Below are 18,623 nucleotides of genomic sequence, written 5' to 3'. Positions count from 1 at the left end.
TGTTTGTGCACGTAAAAGGAGTGTGTTCACACGTTGTTGTTTTTTTTCTTCTAACCCTGATTTCTGCTCCCTGACCGCATGAAAGGTGCGTCATTTAGCAGGAGAGCCAATCAGACGTCAGCTGTTTGAATTTATGCCAGGGATTTTGGGCTTGTAAGACTTAAGTTGTGGCAAAAGCCAGTGTTTCCAATCCCTAAAAAAAACACTGTCCTAGTGAGACACGATGCCCTATACACCGTCTGGGTTCTTTTGCGACCGGTTAATCCGGGAGAGAGAGAGAAGGGACGGCGAAGGGTCCCTGAGCAAACCTCTCCGTTTCAGCGACCAGGACTACAACCTCCTCAAGCAGGAGTATCTCCAGAAAAAGACCCTTTTTGAGGATGAAACCTTCCCTGCCACTGTGGACTCCCTTGGCTATAAAGAGCTGGGCCACAAGTCTAACAAAGTCAAGAACATCATCTGGAAGCGTCCCAAGGTAGGAGGCAGAAGGCCTGTGTGGGTTCAAGTGGACTGGGACTGACAGTGTGGGTGGGATGTCGAAATGGCTCATGGGATGGATGGAAGGACACAACTAACTGGACTTCCTTAAAAATAGATTTATTTGCTTATACATACACACATTCATGGGAAATGATAATGCTCAGATGGGTCAAGAACTGCCTCTGATGGAGTAAGAATCTAAAAGATATGATTGCAGAGGGCATGTTGGGAAAACTGGGGCTAGTTGTCACTGTTCTTCATGTGTATAGAAGCCTGGTATAGACACAGTCGTTGCTATAAAAAGCTATTTAGCAAATTCTCTGATTCTTCACTTTACTTATTCTTCAAATTCTTTACTTCAAGAACCCCCTGAGATTATAAGCTAATATTTCAGTTATTGAACAACACATGATGTTGGTTAATGGTCAAATGACATGGAGGTAAAAATAAATAAATAAGGTTTTTCATTTTTCATTTTGATTGTTTTTTTTTTTTCCTCTACATTTTTACGATTTAAAGATTAGCTTTTCATCAACACATAAACCCAGGAAACTCTGGTTTAGGCCAACAGATATTGTAGTAAATAAAATTACTAGTAAATTTCACTTGACAGTCAATGATTACCCTTGAGATTAACAGGATTACCTACCAGAGATTAATAAAAAATACCCATATCATGATAATTCTACAGAAAAGCTTGTTTTAATAAACTGAAAAAAAGAAACGCATAATTGTGAGATAGTTTAAAATTAGAAATATATATCACATTATGATATATAGTCACAATTGTGAGGAAAAGTCACATTGTTTGATATACAGTTGCAATTGTGAGAAATAAAGTCACACTGAGAAAACTAAAGTCAGAATTATAAGAACTAAAGTCACATTGTGAGATATAAAGTCGCAATTATTCGAAATACTCACACTATAATATGAAAAATAAGTTAATTTGTGAGATACAAAATCACATAGTGAGAAATACTTACACTTGCAAGAAGCAAGGTCAAAATGTGAGATATAAATCTGCGATTACGAGAAATAGTCACATTGTAAGATAGAGTATGTTGCAAAAGCAGGAAATAAAGTCACATAGTGCGATATAGTCACACTTACAAGTGAAAGATGAAGTCACAATTGCAAGAAAAGAGAGCAATTATGAACACAATTACAAGTAATTAATTTCACAAAGAAATACACAATTACTCTGAGGTGGAAACAGGCTTCAATACTTCTATCTTAAAACCTTGTGACAACTAGTCTCTCCATCCATCTATTCATCCCTTCATCCAAAACATCAGAGATTGATCATATCTGTCTTTGCATCTCTCAAACTACCGTATGAGTTACAATCAAACGCTTTGATGGCATTTGTTCTGCAGGAGATATGTGAAAACCCACAGTTCATTGTCGGAGGCGCTAGCAGGACAGATATCTGCCAAGGAGACCTGGGTAAGATGAACACTTTAACGCATTAACACAATAATGTCACAGACTGATATTTGGAGAGTGTGTTTAGAGTGTAATTGCAGCTTTATGGCAACGAGTACCTCTCTCTGGCCCCCATATACAGGCCAACAGTCCAGCAGGGACCCCTCCATATTGTGTTTACTCTGTTGGAAGGGAATCCAACTAGCAGCGCTTCCTATTGTTGTGACCCCATATGGGCAATAAAAGAGCCCAAAGACACAAAGGTTGCTAATTCATAGAGTAGATTACCAACCTGGCATGTTCCCCTGGACAATCTGAAAATGCTGAGATCAGCAGTGTAGGCCCCTGTTTTGCTGCAAATAGGTCTATATGTACAGTATATCAAATGTTTTTGTGAAATGTTATTTCTTGTGTATTTTAGGAGACTGCTGGTTGCTTGCTGCCATTGCATGTCTGACTCTGAACGACAAGCTGCTATATCGTGTTATACCTCAAGAGCAGAGCTTCTCTGAAAGCTATGCTGGAATTTTCCATTTCCAGGTCGGTGTCTTTTGAGCAAAATAGCTTTTGACTTCAAATCTCCATTACGCCTGATTTCCGTGTCTTCCTCTGTCTGTTTTCCTACTCAGTTCTGGCGTTATGGTGACTGGGTGGACGTTGTTGTTGATGACCGCATTCCCACCTTCAACAACCAGCTGGTGTTCACCAAGTCCGCTGAAAGGAATGAATTCTGGAGTGCTCTTTTGGAAAAAGCCTATGCTAAGTAAGTATCGAGTGCTTGACATTTACATCTTTTGTTTTGGAGTTGGTCAGTCCTTGATATTTAAAAGCTGGAGCATCTTTTTATGGATGTGACATATATAAATACATGGGCCAATTTAAGGTATCATATTGTCCATACCCCCAATCCTAAATATACTGTACGGTTAGAGGTTGCAAAGTAAATCGTTGTACTATTTTTGTGTCAACCCTGTTATATAAATTTTTTGGGGGGGTTGAATGTTACAGGGTTGAAGGTCAGGGCAGAAATGACTAAGGCCACTAATGGCCGTTCAGACAGAACACACTGCAAAAGACACGAGAGCAGCGTTTAAAGATGTCCGTCTAAAGCGTGTTTACATGGAAAAACAATGGAAAACACATTCTGTGTGAACGACCCCTTAATATGTAAATATGCGGACTAGACTATGGAAGCCTGTAGACACAGGAAAAAAGATATCACAGAATATTAAAATATCACAGAATATATAAAAAAAGAAAGGTAATTGTGACTTTTTATATCACAATTTTGACTTTATTTTTTTAGTTTATATCTCGGAATTCAGAATTTTTCGGAAACCGTTTTGGCCGTTCATTCGTTCACGGCGTTTCGGGGGCTTGAAACCGAAAACTTTCAAGTGCAAGTCTTTGAAACCAGTACAGTTATCGTCTACGAAAACGTGAAATTTTGAAAACAGTGACGTCATGGTCATTCTATATGTGCGTACTGTTTCTTTACAAAGTGACATCGCCAACTACTGGTCTGGCATGAATAATACAGCATATTTAGTCTTTTTCGCAGATCCGTGTGAACTTGGATCGCTCAGAATTCTTAGTTTATATCTCTTATTTTTGTGAATAAAAGTCTGTATCACTAAATGCATGTTTTATTCAATACATTTTTTGGTACATTCCATTTCAGATTCATATTCATACACAAATTAAATCACATATTGCATTCACAAAATGGTGATAAATGATGACATGCTGACTGGATGATGTTTAGCTGTAAAACAAACATTGGTAACACTTTATTTTGATGGTCCCTTTTGAACATTCTGTTGACTACAATATAAGTAACTTTGCAACTACATGTCAACTAACTCTCATTAGAGTATAAGTAGACTGTCTGCTTAATATAAGTCTTTATTGTGATGGTCCATAAGTACAACTACATGTCAACTTATTCTAACCCTAACCCTACCAGTCTACTAATACTCTACTAACACTCTAATGATATCAGTGATGGGGACACACAAAACTGTTCTTTGTAGCTCTTCTTTTGAGTATTTTTTTTTCTTTCTTTTTTGAGCTAATGAATTGTATCCAATGAAACTATACAGTAACTGAAGTACAGCAGGAATTCTTTTTGATCATTTGTGCACACAGCACATGTAATTTATATTTATTTGTAATCCTCTTCAGACTTCATGGCTCCTATGAGGCTCTTAAGGGTGGAAACACTGCCGAGGGAATGGAAGACTTCACCGGTGGAGTGACTGAATTCTATGAGATGAAGGAGGCACCTAAAGAGCTGTATAAGATCATGAAGAAAGCTCTGGCGAGAGGCTCCCTCATGGGCTGCTCCATTGATGTGAGTCAAACAGACCAATCAGATCACCATGTTGATCACTTTAGGTGTGGAATAGAACTTTTTTAACCAGATGGTTAATAAAGAGAATTTTACTTGAATCATATTGTAGGTGACTAGTTAAACATTGAAAAAAAAAAGAATAATAATTGAAATAGAGAATTGGTCAATCGTTTTGGAAAAAAAATCTAGATTTTAGTTTTTTGGCCATATCGCCCAGCCCTATGGTAAGGGGTGTGATAGTTCCGAAACATGCTAGAAGCTGTTGACCAATCACAACACACTGCTCCAGCTGACCAATCAGAGCTCATTGTGCTTTCAAGAAGAAGAAGCTTCATAAAGACAGGAACTAAGCAGAGCGTTACTGACGGATTGGGAAGTCAGGTGCTACAACAATGTCAAATATGTGTTTTTAAAACATTCAAGCATTAAAACCTATTCTAGTAGCCCCCAAAAACAAAATCAAGACTTTGTAAAAGGGCATAATATGTCCTTTTTACAACACTCTTGATAGTAAATATTTTTTATAAAAACAATGATAACTTTTGGTCCAAATTCTACCATGAAGCAATTACATTTTTACCCACAGTCCCTGGTTCCAGCGCGCTTTGAAACTCGTACCACTACGGGTCTTGTGAAGGGTCATGCCTACTCCGTTACCGCTGTAGAGGAGGTAAACATTCGATTATTTTGTATTTCTTGTTTCTAACTCTGATAGCCTCGGATGATAAGTGTGATATTCCGTGTCTGCAGTGTAAACAGTCCCAGCAGAAGGAGTCTAAAGTGCGTCTGGTGCGTCTGCGTAACCCCTGGGGTCAGGTAGAATGGAACGGATCTTGGAGCGATAAGTGAGTATCTGCTTATACCTGAATTTAGACCGGTTTAACCCTATAAAGCCTTTTATATCATATTTGATAGACTAATTTTGAAGGCCTCTAACATGATCAAAACTTTGCTGAATAACTAGTTGTACACAATCTCCTACATGTTTTCTGTCGTCTGATTGATAGTTTATACTTTTATAGCAATTAATAGGCCTTTCAGTATCATTCTGGTCGTAATACAGTGTCTGTTTGCTGTGAAATCTTTACAGATTTTTATAAAGTAAATGTAAGAATAACTTTAATATTGTTAACATTTCAAGATGAACACTTACTGTATTGATGTTACTTATGTCTACTTGATTATCCATACATTATTTTTTTTGAAAAATCATGTTAAAACGTAAGTATCACATATGATACATCAGACTTTTGAGGAACGTTTATATGTACACCTCAGTACAAATATCATCGTACTAAGACATATTATTGGGAGATATAGACTGATATATATTTGTATATGTGTGTGTGCGCATTTTATGTAAGTAGTCATCTATACTGTTAAAAAGATCTTATTGATTTACAAGCTATCAGAATTTTATCTTACTTTAAGCCCATATAATTATCAACAACTGCACCAAATTGCATATTTCTGCTCCTTATTCTCACTATGTCATACTATATGAGCCATAAAAGCCTAATGCATGAAATATGATACTTAAAAAGCATTTTATAAATAAAATAAAATATTTTGTCTAAAGTTTTAATGAACTGTTCCACTTGAAAGATTAGATTTTTCTGACTATCATTTAATTTTCCAGGCTTTAAAGGGTTAATATATATATATATATATATATATTACTATACAACTATTACAATTGCTCATTTTTTTCTGCAGTTCAAAAGAGTGGGAAACCATCTCTAAAACTGAAAAAGAGAAACTCCAGCATCAGAATGCTGAAGATGGAGAATTCTGGTGAGTTACAAAAAATCAACAAGCAAACATATCCTCATAATGAATTATGAGACTGATATAGTGTTGTGGATGAGACCAGCTCATTCGAGTATGAGTCCAGACCAAGACCAGAGGCTCCAAAGCTCCATGACCATCAAAATAAGTCCATATCTTTATTCACAAAGATAATCATTCACATTATTGTCATCAACCCATAGGATGTCATTTGAGGATTTTAAGAAAAATTACACAAAAATTGAGATTTGCAACCTGACCCCTGATGCTCTGGAGGATGATAAGCTACACAAATGGACGGTGTCTGTTAATGAGGGACGCTGGATAAGAGGCTGCTCTGCTGGAGGATGCAGGAATTATCCAGGTGGGTGTGTCTGAAGTTTAATGGTTGGTTACCCGTAAGCCAATCACATAACGTTTGGTTATGGCGTGTGTTATGCGCATGCTCAGCCGCATCTAACTTCCACTGTAAACGCATGTATGATGCAAAAACTAAACCATCGAGCGAAATACCGGAGTGAACATGGCTGTGAACGACTTTTGCAGATTATGTGAAGTAAATCTACGCATCCACGGTACAATCAGCGTCTACGTCACGGCTCTCAGCCCGCCCTCTGTTCGTTGATTGGCTACAGGAGCGAAATGAAATTAGCGGAAGTAGGAAGTCTGACGTAGTCAGGCTAGTAACAACCAGGAGAATTAAAAAAATATATATTTATACTGTAAGTATTATAGAACTAAGGGCTAGGCTACTTATTCTACTATTATGATACAACAATCTTACACTTGGGAGCAATTTAGCGATTTAACATACACTGTGCACCTTTTTGTAAAAATTGTGGTACCAATATACAAACTAGGCTTTTTAAAAATTACAGGGTACATATCTATGTATTTATAGTTTTTTCTTTTTCTTTTCTTTTTTTGATAGCAAAAGTGCAGATGTTTAAGTTTGAGCTTACATGCTTCAAGGCAAGTAAAGCTAAAACTACTGCATTTTTGTTTTGTTTTAATACTGGAAAATATACTCGTTCCATGTAGTTACAGGGTAAGTGTGACATTGCGGGCCGTAAATTAAAGTGGTGCTTGTTACCCTCTTGTTCAATGTAGTTACAGGGTAAGTACAATAAAAAATACATACAATCTTATAATACTGATTTGGAAACCTTTATAAATTGGTCCCAAATGTGAATGTTGTATCATAATAGTAGAATAAGTACCCCTTAGATCTACAATATTTACAGTATTAAAAAAAAAGATATTTCTCCTGGTTGTTACCCCTTTATTCCCCAAACGTTACATGTTGTTCCCTTATACTTACATGTAAGTACTTTATAGGTACACTATAATTACAGAGAGTTACACTGTAAAATCGCTTTAATTACGCAGTACTTTCCGGGCTGTAATCTAAAGCGTTACCAAAAAAGTATTTACATTTTGATTATGATATAAATTTTAAATATAAAATATATAAATATAAAATTTTAATTTGTATAGTATCTTTTATACATAAAATGCATCACAAAGTGCTTCACAGGTCAAAATATAAAAAAAATAATGTCTTGCAAAAAAAAAAACAATTGGCTTCAACGAAGTAAACATTCATATTATTTGTGTGGTTTCCTATAGACACATTCTGGACAAATCCACAATACCGCCTGCGTCTTCTGGAGGAAGATGACGACCCAGAGGATGATGAAGTAGCATGCACCTTTGTTGTTGCTCTAATGCAGAAAAACAGACGTAGAGAACGCAAGTTGGGTGCAAATCTCTTCACTATTGGATTTTCCATCTATGAGGTATCAGTGCTACTATATTTAATCTTCAGAGAGATAATCGCTAAAATTATACAAAAGCATGCAAATAGTGATAAAGATGAATCCAACACTCTTTTAACTCTTTCTGTTTGCCCATAGGTGCCAAAGGAGGTATGAAAATGTGAAGATCCAAAGTTTGGACCCAAGGCTTGTGTATATCATGCTCATGTTCATGCAGTTTCTTTGCTCTTTTAGAACTAGTGTTGTTTTATAGATAGTATATAAACACCTTTGTGATTGCGTTTTTTTCTGCTGTTGTGTTTCTCTGTCTGTCAGATGCATGGAAACAAGCAGCACATGCAGAAGGAGTTCTTCACGTCTAACTCCTCTAAGGCCCGCTCCAGGGCGTACATTAACCTGCGAGAGGTGACCCAGCGCTTCCGTCTGAGTCCAGGGGAGTACGTCATCGTTCCCTCCACATACGAGCCCCACCAGGAAGGCGAGTTCATCCTCCGCGTCTTCTCTGAAAGGAGAAATACCTCTGAGTGAGTGAGAGCAGAAGGGATGAGAGGGCTGGTGGTTTTTTTATTTATTTATATTATCATACAATGATGTCTGAGTAAATTTATCCTCACAAAGCAAAAAAAAAATTTTCTTAAGTATTTTTGTCAGAAAATATCGGAACATCCATAAACAGGATAAATAAATTGAATTAAATTCGAAAACGAATAATACATTTAATTAAAAGGAAATTAAATATATATATATTCTCGGAAAACAAATGTTTAATATTTTTTGGTTCTTAAATGTATAAAAAAATTTACTTGAAAAATAAAAATGCTGGCACACAGAATGCGTTTTTCACTCCGTTGTGCAGCTTTATTATTGTGCTAGACGGACGATCTTTTGACAATTTGCGCCGCCGTCTGGTGTCTTTTACAGCATCGCACGCATGAACCGTTTTAGAAATGCGGCTCTCAGAGAAACACATTTTGCGTTTTTTTCCCCAATTTCACTGCCCTGTGTTTCGCATTTTTAAAGACAAAAACTCATTTGTTGTGAACGGCCCCTAAGAAAATTACTTTTGTATTATGAGGAAAAAATTCCGGAGCTCCGCACATGACATGAGAGGGGGAAAAAAGATTGTCAGCACGAATGAAAAGTTTCCACACATGACTTAATTGGTTCCTATGTTGTACTAATTAATTGCCTTGTTTTAAATGAGTAAAAGGTACACTATGTAACTTTTGGCCCTCTAGCTGTTAAAAAACAAAACTGCATACATTTTGTAGAAGAACATTGTTTTGGTTGTGCTTCGCTCTGCTCATAAAACATTCACTACTAGGCTTCAAATACATAACCAGTTCAGCTGACGGTATTACTGTAGCTCTTACCATTAATAGACACAATATTTCCTTGAAAATTAATTCTAGGACAGCGCTGCAACAGCCATAATGAAATGACCCTTCACAATAGATAATGCTTAATATGAACTCTGTTAGAGAGCCACATATGGCAATTTATCAGTTTAGTAAAATACCTTACTCACCTGTTGAGTAATAAAAAATGGCATCTCTACATCACTTTTACAACATTTCAAATCCCTCAGGTCTTGCCATCCCTAAAAAGCCAAGTTAATGTTGATTCTTGTTTTATTACGAGCTCTGTCACGATCTGTTTTTGCCAGCAGACTCTCCTCTGTTCTGTGGGTGATCTCCAGTGGTTTGTGATTTAGCTGCTCCATGTCAACCTTTCTCGCTCGTGACAACAACTAACCTCTGCCACTCACACACCATACACGCGTCAAAGTAGCCGGAGCAACTTTTCTCTATTTACGGATATGATGAGACACGCACAGGCGAGTGACTTATGTACGCAATTTCAAGCGAAAATCACCCATCACACTTATAATAATTCTATACCATAATGAATAAAAACAAGTTTTGGAAGAGGGATTGATGATCTATTGAAAAAAAAAAAAAAAAAATACATAGTGTACCTTTAAATTATGGAAACGATTAATTTAGTTAACAAATTTTTGGAATCAATTTGCTCCACGTTATCTATATTTTTTCTTTATGTCATGTATGGGGCTCCGTAAAAATGAACTCTGTAACGCTGATCTGACATCCTAATTTTTCTGGTGTTTGCTTTTTTTGTAGTTGTTTGTAAGTACTCTGTTACGTTAAATTGTGTCATAGGTGAAGAACTTCTGAAACATCTGGCTGGAAAGCAGCTGTTACAGAAGTTAATACTCATGTCAGTGGGTGCAAAAGGGCGCTTTAAATCCTCACCAAAATATATTTTATGTACAAAGACTATGGTGTTGTAGTAATAGGGTCATGGTTATATTATCACAAGAATACCAAGGTAGTTTCATAGTAGTTAACTTTACAGAAGGGATGGGAAACAATTGGGAAAGGGGGTGGAGAAAACCACAAGGACAAAAATTTTAATGACGATTTGATTTGTAGAGCTGGAAGAAATCGGCCCCAGTTCGAGGCTGTAATGGAATCTTTTTTAGGACAAGCAACAGCACATTTTGGGATCCTCCGGTAAACATTCCCTTTCAGTTCTGACCCAGTCTTGCCGCACAATTAGACTTCAGCTACAAGGAATACATGGATGCACGAAGGATTGATGAAGGTCTCCAAGGAATACTGATGATGATGCAGGTCAAGCCCTGATGACAAGGATTCACAGTATTTTAATAAGGATCATGTCATGATTTCCAGTTTCTTGCTGTGGCCTAAATGTAAATTAATCACTGGCCCAGTGATAATCACTGTAACTGTTAAACATGCAGAGAATTAACTTTTATCATTAATAATATTTTAAGGTAATCATACTTTAAAGATTATTTACACATGGTAGGTATGAGTAACTCCTAATCAGTTATCACAGAAAAAAGGCACATATGTTGATATGGCTGATGTATCCAGAGAAAAGTGCTCATTTGGCTATTTATCAAAATGGGCTCAAAAGACAGGAAAGACATACTAAATGGAAAAAACAAAGGCTCCCCAAAAGATCTTTGATGTCTCGTGCTGTCTACTATGGTGACAAGTGTTTGTTGGTTTCTTCTCAGGGAGATAGAGAACAGGATTGAAGCTGATCATCCAGTGGTAAGTTCTTGATAATTTAGAAATGATTGAAATCTGAGTTCAGCTAAGACGTTCCCTTATTTCAAATAGTACCAAACCGCTAACCATAAGCACTGGACTTCGGCTGCAAGTATTGAAGGCAGATATTACAACAACTTATAATGAAAACTGGATAAGATCCCATAGACTGAACTAGAAGGAGAGACTCGACATCTAGAGACAAGACATGTTCTTAACTGATATTTTACTTATTTTCTCACTCACGAATAAAGTTACAAATATTTTGTAATCCCAAAAACATTCTTAACTTTTTTCTTTAAGAATCTCCAAGTTAGGATAAACTCCAAATTGTCCAAAAGTGAGATGTTTAATTAATTGATTGGGTTGTTTCAAATATTAAATGTACGGTAACCGGTAAGCGATTTCTGAGAAACACTGTTGAAAGTGGATGGGACCGAGCAGCACAACACACTTGTAGCCAATCAGCAGCAGGGGGCGTGTCCACTCATAATGGGGGAGGAGAGAGTGAGAAAGATTTGAAGAAAGACTGTTGAAAGAGAGATGGCTGAGAGACATTACAAAAGAGAAAAGGTCAGAGGTATATCACTGAAAAAAAAGGGTTTTGATCAGGGATCAGGGTTTTAGGACCCACGCTAATATTAGAAAAGCTTTCCAGCGCTGGAGAGACCAAAGCGGGAAGACCTGAAAACGGACGCCGAGGTTGCGTTGTTTCTGCTCCATACGTGAGTTACTTTGGTTTTGTTGTGTTCCACAGAACCAATATATGCTGCTGTTGTAATGCTAGCTATAGGACAGTTTTGAGAGTCATTGTTTGTTTGGAGCTGCTGGGGACTAACAATGAACTCTTGCTTGTATGTACTCTTGTGTACTGTATGTTCATTTTTTGTTCTTCCTTGTCATTCGTTCATCATCTTTGCTTTATTTTTTGCAAAGCATTATTTTGCTTCGCCTCAGCTATTATAAAGTGAGATCCAATCTTGCATTGCATGTTAGTGCATTTTGGGGGTGGAGCAATGAAGAGAGGGGTGTGTTTGTTTGAGTTGATTTCAAATATCAACAGTGTTTCTCAGAAATCGCTCACCGCACCTTTAAGCATTGCAACATAACATTAGTTACATATACATATACTCTTAAGTGACACTTTTGATCATGATTATGCGTTACGTGACGTTTAGCTGAAATCGAAATTCAATAACAATTCTACAAAAACGCATCTTCAGCAAGAACTGCCATATGAGATAACACCAAAGCTTTTCATATTGTTCTTAAATTCTGAAAATACTTCAGAACTTCTTAAGAATATGTTAAAGAATTGCAAATTTTTTTCCAAAAAATAAATGAATTCTAAAAAAAAATCTAAGTTTTGTGGATCTCGCCTCAGAATATCAGACTCGGGATGGACTCTTTCAACCACCTAACTATTTCTCTTACAACAATCCAGAACACTTTAGCAACTATAAAGTAACACAATAATAAAAAACGTTGGCTAGGGGATTTCACACATGCAAGCATTTTAAAAAAATATAAATATTTCAAAATGTTTCAGTTCATACTGTTATTTCTCAATTTTTTATGTGACTGTTATTTTGAAGGGCGGCCCGTTCACACCAAGGACACTAAGTATAACGATAATGCTAAAGATTTACTTTTAAAAATCATTATAAATGTAAAAGAACAGTAGAGTCCACACCACATGTCGTTAACTATGATAATGACAGAGAAATCGATAGTGTTTTTCTTTCCAGCTGATGAATAATAAAAACATTGACAGCCAATCAGAATCCACAAAACTGCAGCGCGTACTTATAATAAACAGAAGGATATCATCCATTGGTGGACGCTAATATAGATATCTTTATAGTAATCATTCTTGGTGTGAACAGCCCTGTAGAGGCGTAAAATCTTTTTTTATCTAAAAGTGATCAGATTCTTTAGCTATTCAAAATGAGAGAATAAATTCAGTTCTGACGTGTTATTTACAACTACCATGTCTGATCAGCCGGCTCCAGCTTCAACTGGGGAAGAGAGTGAGGAGGACCAGCAGTTCCTGTCCATTTTCCAGCAGATCGCGGGGGACGTGAGTACTGGGGAGCCACTGAGCGCTGGGGGGAGTGTGAGTATGGAGGTGGGGTGGGACTGGTAATTGGCCATGCCAGTGGTAACAATGGTAATTGCAATATCATTACTGTTTTACTTGGCCGTAATAAACACCACACCTGGCTTTCTGTTTATTCTTATGTCTTACAGCAAATGGAGATCTCAGCCAGTGAACTCAAAGATGTCTTGAACAAGGTGGTGTCTAAATGTACGTATCTTTAAATGATTGTTTCTGGGTTATGGTTTTTCTGTATACTGTCTTCAAGAAACTATCTGCTATTTACAGACAAAGACATACACACTGAGGGCTTCAGTCGAGAGAACTGTAGAAGCATGATCGCCCTCATGGATGTATCCTTTGTATCAAGATTGCATGTCTGTTTTGAAGGTGCTATCAAGCTAAAATATTGGGTCACACTTTAGATTAGGGTCCAATTCTCTCTCTTAACTACGACTGTTGCGTCAATAAACTCCTAATTACTGCTTATTAATAGTTAGTACGGTTGTTAAGTTTAGGAATTGGGTTGGATTAAGAGATGTAGAATATAGTCATGCAGTCATGCAGAATGAGGCATTAATATGTGCTTTATAAGTACTAATAAACAGCCAATATGCTAATAAGCAACTAGTTAATAGTGAGAATTGGACCCTAAACTAACTTGTTACCAAATATTGTTATGTTAGCATAATGCTGATAATGGTAAATCCATTCTGAGGTATTTATCCAAAACAGTTTTCTCATGTCAGTTGTTTCCACCAGTTAATAGGGTTACGGCCTTGTTAAGTGTGTAATTATCATTTTCAATTATTGTGTAATTATTATCATTATTAACGATAAACGAAAGCATAGAATACTACATTTCAACATTGTAACATTAAGTTAGGAATTTATATTCTTAATTTACTTGACTTGTCAATTTAGGCATAATCACTAGTTTTGTTGTTAGAATTACATTAGATTTCATTTTAAAGCAGAGGTTATAGTGTAGAATATTGCAAGCAAAGTTTTCTTAACCCTTATCGCACAGATGGATGGAACAGGAAGACTTAACCTACAAGAGTTTAGACACTTGTGGAACAAAATCAAACAGTGGCAGGTTTGTCCTCATTCTTTCCCCATACACACACTCACCGGCCACTTTATTAGGTACACCTGTTCACCTGCTCATTTATGCATATATCTAATCAGCCAATCACATGGCAGCAACTCAATGCATTTAGGCATGTAGACATGGTCAAGATGACCTGCTGAAGTTCAAACTGAGCATCAGAATGGGGAAGAAAGGTGATTTCAGTGAGTATAAACGTGCATGGTTGTTGGTGCCAGACGGGCTGGTCTGAGTATTTCAGAAACTGCTGATCTACTGGGATTTTCACACGTAACCACCTCTAGGGTTTACAGAGAATGATCAGAAGAAGAGAAAATATCCAGTGAACGGCAGTTCTGTGGGTGAAAATGCCTTGTTGATATCAGAGGTCAGAGGAGAATGGTTCAAGACTGGATCAAGCTGATAGAAAGGCAACAGTAACTCAAATAAGCACTCGCTGCAGGTCTGCAGAAGAGCATCTCTGAACACACAACAATCTCTGAACACAGAACACGTCCAGCCTTGAAGCAGAGGGACTTCAGCAGCAGAAGACACACCGGTGACACTCCTGTCAGATAAGAACAGGAAACTGAGGCTACAATTCACACAAGCTCACCAAAATTGGACAATAGATTGGAAAAACGTTGCCTGGTCTGATGAATCTTGATTTCTGCTGCACCATTCAGATGGTCGGGTCAGAATTTGGGGTAAACAACATGAAAGCATGGATGCGTCCTGCCTTGTATCAATGGATCAGGCTGGTGCTGCTGTAATATTGTGTTGGATATTTTCTTGCCACATTTTGGGCCACTTGAGCATTGTTTAAACGCCACGTCAATGAGTTCACTAAACTCAAATGACCCCCACAGTCACCTGATCTCAATCCTCTAGAGCATCTTTAGGACGTGGAGGAACAGGAGATTCACATCATGTATATGCAGCCGACAAATCTGCAGTAAGTGTGTGATGCTCTCATGTCAATATGGACCAAAATCTCTGAGGAATGTTTCCAGCACCTTTTTGAATCTGTGCCATGAAGAATTAAGGCCGTTCTGAAGACAAAAGGGGTCCAACCCGGTACTAGCATGGTGTACCTAATAAAGTGGCCGGTGAGTGTATAAAAAAGATTGCAGCACACATTGACTTTATGAATTTTGTCTGCAGGGAATCTTTAAGCGCTATGACTTTGATCATATTGGCACTATCAGCAGCTATGAGATGAGGAACGCCATCAATGATGCAGGTTAGAAGGTTTTCATGCATTTCTACTGTAAGTGGATCTGCTCTCATGTTGAAGAACATTTGACTAGACTAACACTAATGGACTCGTCACTGTACAGTCACGTGTCTTGTTTGTCGCTCAGGGTTCCGTCTGAACAACCAGCTGTACGACATCGTCACCATGCGCTACGCCAATGATAACATGAACGTGGACTTTGACAGTTTTGTCAGCTGTCTTGTACGACTGGAGGGGATGTTCAGTAAGTTGCTAAAATTAACTGCAAACACATCTTTGTCACTGGCAAATAGTACAACAAATAATAGTGTACAGTGTCTTTATCAGGAAGTGGTGCCATTGAAGCTGGTCACTTTTTATGTTAAACAATACCTTACATTATTTTGCTTCTAGAATATATTAAGTTTAGAATAAGTTTGTCATAGTAAGTTTGGAATTATATACAGTTTCATCATGGCTTGTAATAAATCATGCTTTTAAAAAAAGAACAAAAACATTTCTCTTTTAAAGCATTTTGTCAACTCTGTCAGTACAAAATGACAAATTATAGCCTTAGCAAACAAATATCATCATAACATTTCCTGCAGTCAATATCTTGTGGCTTGTGCCAAGAACTATATTTCTTTTCTGTAAAAAAATTGCTGACTAATCACTGACTTTCCCCCCCCTCATTACAGAGTTGAACTTTTGAGCTTGATAAGGTTTAAACAATGAAATAATAATAAAAGTCTCTATTAAATATGATGTCGGAAAGTCCCACGGCTTCATTTGTGGCCACATTTTATAAATTCGTTCTCTCGTTTTTAGTTCAGTAGTCACCACGCTGTACTAATCAATTCCCTGGTTATTTTAGGTCAATCCTGGCCATGATTTACCTGAAATGAGAGAATGGATTAGTGCAATGCAGTCATGATTGAATTTTTCAAGCATTTTTCAGACTCTAAACTTCTTTAAGCACTAAAAGTTATCTAAATAAGATGACTAAGTTCAATATCCAGTCAAAACATCAAGTCATCATGGGGAACACACACACAGAGCCGCTTCCTGAAAATGATCCAACAACAAAATACGTACCAAATTTTTCATTTAAATTTGAGATTTAACAATTGATTTGGGGCTTGTGTGTGCTAATAATAATCATGCAACATACATGTGTGCTGTCTGAAGTGAACCTGTTTTCTTTGTAGGAGCATTCCAGGCCTTTGATCGAGGTGGAGACGGCACCATCAGACTTAATGTACTGGAGGTGAGTGATCTTAAGATATAATCATGTCCGAGTCCTACGCTTCAAACGCCAAAAGCCTTCCTTTTAAAGCTGTAGGTTTAGCTGATTACAAAATGTTAAACCGCTTTTTCAATTTCTCCAGTGGCTCCAGCTAACCATGTATGCCTAGACCCACGGATCCAGGCGAGCCCAGATTCGGCAAGGACCAGAACTACCAGCTTTTACCTCAACACTCAATGTGCCAGACTACTGTTACCTCTTTCTCTGTACCTCGGCCCACATTGAACACCAGCTCGAGAACCTTTACACGATCACTTCAATTTTATTAGGGATTGTCATGATGGGGAAATGAGTAATAGTGTTATAGACCGACGTCACTTTTTTTTTTTAGTCAGATTGCGGAGGAAACGTTTTCAGGGGCGTTGTGCACAAGCGACTTTTGAGGCACGTCATTGTGTAATTTTTTGCATGATTTCTGGTTTTCTGTTGTAATTCGTTCCTCAAAGTCATCATTCTTTTCACATGAACATTCAGTTTGTCTACACTGGTGCTACAGACAGCATTTCTCTTTTACCTCAACCAGCCTCAAAAGATGCTAATTTACACGACGCTGAGATTTCTCTTTGCCATATGCTGATGGACCTAATATATAACGGATTATCTAACATCATATAAAACTAGATTCAGACAAGAACAAGCAGATTCGGATATATAATTCTTGACAATTTTGGGTATTGAATACACAGTGCTTTACGAATGAGGATTCAATTTGACCATTCACACTGAAACACAATCCAGATTTGATTCTGATTTCACACCACATATGGACGTGGCTCGGATCAGGTTTGTAAACATTGGGTTTCATGCGAGTTCACCAAACTTTTCGGATACGCCAACAAAGTCTCATCTTGATGTTTGCATTAGCGTTGTTTTCTCTCTTCTAATATTCTTCTTGCTCTGTGGCATCTGACACAAACTCTTTTCATCATACTCTCTGATTCAGCTTTCTTAAAGAATGTCTTTCCATATTTACCCAGATGTACTCTTACATGCATCCCAGCTTCACATTTTGTTCCCATTTGGTATTATCAAAATCCATTAAAAAACAAAACAAAGCAGGGCCATGTAGATGGTCCTTGTTGTTTCAAATCCTGGTTGTTTTGTTTTGTAAGTTAACATAATAGGAAATGAAACACATGATGAACCAGGTGAGGAAACATAATCACTGGAGGAGAACCATCAGGGAACATCTCAGAGCTCATGACGGATGGCAGGATTCAAGGTCTTCATTTCATAACTGTGGGCAAAGACATGGGTCGATCCTAGGCTTTTTTTGTTTTTGTGCTTGACCCCCATTTAACCATTTGTTCAAATGAGTGTACTGACTTCACCCGTTTAACAAAATAAATAATTGTGTAGTTCTTGGTTGAAGTGCTTTCCCAGGAAAAACAAGAATGCTGTTTTTTTAAAGCCTAATTATTTAAACATAAGCATAAAGTGCCAATTACAAAATAAAATTGGGAAATTTCACTTTTTCGACAAAGGGTCTGTTAAAGCTTTATATCATACAAGTTCTTTATGTCACCATTTATTTTATATCTGGTTAGCAATGTTTTTCAGCCCTGTTACACAATTTGGGTCTCGGCATTTAATACCCTGTTAATGTGATATCACATTCTAGAAATAATTAAACAAACATATATTCAACAACATATTAGTATGACAATTTTTCACACGATAACACTGGTAACAGGGTTGAGCTTGACGAATGAAGTCACCAGTAAAATATGTAATGTTAAAACTATTTTTATACCATGTTAGATAATAGTTTATCTATAGTTCTCTAATAAGCCTTTATTACTAGATTTGCAGTTTATTCATAATCCCCCGGTTTCACAGACAAGGTTTAAGCCTAGTCCCAGACTAAAATGCATGTTTGAGCTGTTTTAACTGAAAGCAACTTACACTGACATATCTTAAATTATATCAGTGCCATTGTTTTGTAATCTAAGGCATCTTTATAAAAGCTACTTATATGTCCTAAT

The 18,623-nt window shown here is 37.1% G+C and overlaps 1 protein-coding gene across 4 annotated transcripts; it reads left to right on the top strand.

Annotated features, from left to right (window-relative positions):
- The first annotated feature begins 93 nt into the window (after positions 1–93).
- Positions 94–17,926, top strand: capn3a (calpain 3a, (p94)). Of its 4 annotated transcripts, none has more exons than XM_084392986.1 (21): positions 94–475; positions 1,860–1,929; positions 2,330–2,448; positions 2,538–2,671; positions 4,093–4,261; positions 4,848–4,931; positions 5,012–5,106; positions 5,978–6,055; positions 6,253–6,413; positions 7,679–7,848; positions 7,966–7,977; positions 8,143–8,351; positions 10,895–10,931; positions 12,931–13,008; positions 13,179–13,236; positions 13,315–13,379; positions 14,057–14,125; positions 15,281–15,359; positions 15,481–15,597; positions 16,541–16,599; positions 16,721–17,926. In XM_084392986.1, exons 1-21 carry the CDS (start codon positions 224–226, stop codon positions 16,745–16,747), a joined length of 2,142 nt encoding a protein of 713 aa, XP_084249112.1. In that variant the 5' UTR covers positions 94–223; the 3' UTR covers positions 16,748–17,926. The 4 variants fall into 4 exon arrangements, with proteins under 4 accessions (XP_084249112.1, XP_084249111.1, XP_084249110.1 ...); XM_084392985.1 differs by having other exon boundaries at positions 15,457–15,597; XM_084392984.1 differs by having other exon boundaries at positions 12,931–13,044.
- The last annotated feature ends 697 nt before the right edge of the window (positions 17,927–18,623 follow it).

Source organism: Rutilus rutilus (genome assembly GCF_951802725.1).
Source record: "Rutilus rutilus genome assembly, chromosome: 21".
NCBI classification, from domain to species: Eukaryota; Metazoa; Chordata; class Actinopteri; order Cypriniformes; family Leuciscidae; genus Rutilus; species Rutilus rutilus.
This window is presented reverse-complemented; position numbering and strand designations above follow the sequence as displayed.

Bases quoted from the DNA above. Each gene is read 5' to 3' on its own strand.
- capn3a (XM_084392983.1), top strand. From the start codon at position 224: ATGCCCTATACACCGTCTGGGTTCTTTTGCGACCGGTTAATCCGGGAG. The intron at 6,056-6,252 runs GTGAGTTACAAA...ATCAACCCATAG, and splicing joins GCTGAAGATGGAGAATTCTG to GATGTCATTTGAGGATTTTA. The intron at 8,352-10,894 runs GTGAGTGAGAGC...GTTTCTTCTCAG, and splicing joins GAAAGGAGAAATACCTCTGA to GGAGATAGAGAACAGGATTG.